Raw genomic sequence first — 1,055 nt, forward strand, 5'->3', positions numbered from 1 at the left:
ACGTACAAGAGGACCCGGACATCCGTTCTGACAAACAGCATCCAGGCGCGACGGTGGAACGCAGAGGCCGAGAGGCTAACTGGTGGAGGATCCGCCCCTTCACCAAGCCCCGCCCCGTGCCTTCCCCGTCGCTCTGGCCTGACCCCGCCCACACATGAATCCTTACGTTTTAGCTCCTCCTCATCGGTGGACACGCCCGCGTTGTTCTTGGCCCCACCCCCACAGCCCCACTCCCATGGCCCCCTCTGTCGCTCTGGCCCCGCCTTCAGTCGCACATCCTGTCTCCTTTCCCGAGCGCTCGCGCGGCTCTAGCTCGGGCTCGGGTTTCTATCCTGTCTTTGAGGGGGTGTTGTGGCAGGCGCTGGAGCACCCCGAGGTGGAGGACAGCGCTGAAGTCTTTAGTTTTCCCAGTACCACAGCTGAGGCCTCAAGCCAGAGTGAGGCATGGCGACCCTGGGCGCTGTGACTCTAGGGACTGAGGGCGCTGACTTGGCGCCCTGGGAGCAGCTGGAGGCCCCTTCCCGCCTCCTGCTGCAGGCTCTGCAGGCGGGGCCCGAGGGAGTGCGGCGGGGCCTCGGGGTGTTGCGGACGCTGGGCAGCCGCGGCGGGGAGCCTTTCTGCTGGGGCCGCTTCCTCGAGGCGCTGTGCCAGGAGGAACCGGTAGTGCAGGGGCCTGACCGTCGACTGGAGTTGTAAGTTTTCCGCCCGTGGGCCCTCAGCAGTCATGGAAGGCAGGGGCTGTCGCTACCTACCCCTCTGTCCTAGTCGAGTTTTGTAATTCCCCACAGTGAGGAGTATTCTTAACTGAGCACCTGCTGTGCACCGGGCAGTGCCAGACACTGAGGATACAAAGACGTAAGGCACACGCTTTCTATTTGGGGTAAATAATGCAGTAATTATAAGGAAAGTCAAATCAAAATTTGTTTTTTTTTTTGAGACAGAATCTCAAGCTGTTGCCCTGGGTCTATTGCCCTGGCGTCACGGCTCACTGGAACCTCAAACTTTGGGCTTAAGCCATTCTCTTGCCTCAGCCTCCCAAGTAGCTGGGACCACAG

The 1,055-nt window shown here is 60.7% G+C and overlaps 1 protein-coding gene across 1 annotated transcript in view; it reads left to right on the forward strand.

The window, feature by feature from the left end:
• The first annotated feature begins 283 nt into the window (after nucleotides 1-283).
• FANCE (Fanconi anemia complementation group E) overlaps nucleotides 284-1,055 on the forward strand; it is a 15,857-nt gene continuing 15,085 nt past the window's right edge. Inside the window, exon 1 of the mRNA XM_003789126.3 lies at nucleotides 284-692. Within this exon, the coding sequence (XP_003789174.1) occupies nucleotides 445-692 (248 nt within the window). The 5' untranslated portion in view covers nucleotides 284-444. The remainder of the gene's footprint in view (nucleotides 693-1,055) is intronic.

This window comes from Otolemur garnettii, unplaced genomic scaffold (assembly GCF_000181295.1).
Source record: "Otolemur garnettii isolate 467f Iridium unplaced genomic scaffold, OtoGar3 scaffold00031, whole genome shotgun sequence".
Taxonomy (NCBI): Eukaryota; Metazoa; Chordata; class Mammalia; order Primates; family Galagidae; genus Otolemur; species Otolemur garnettii.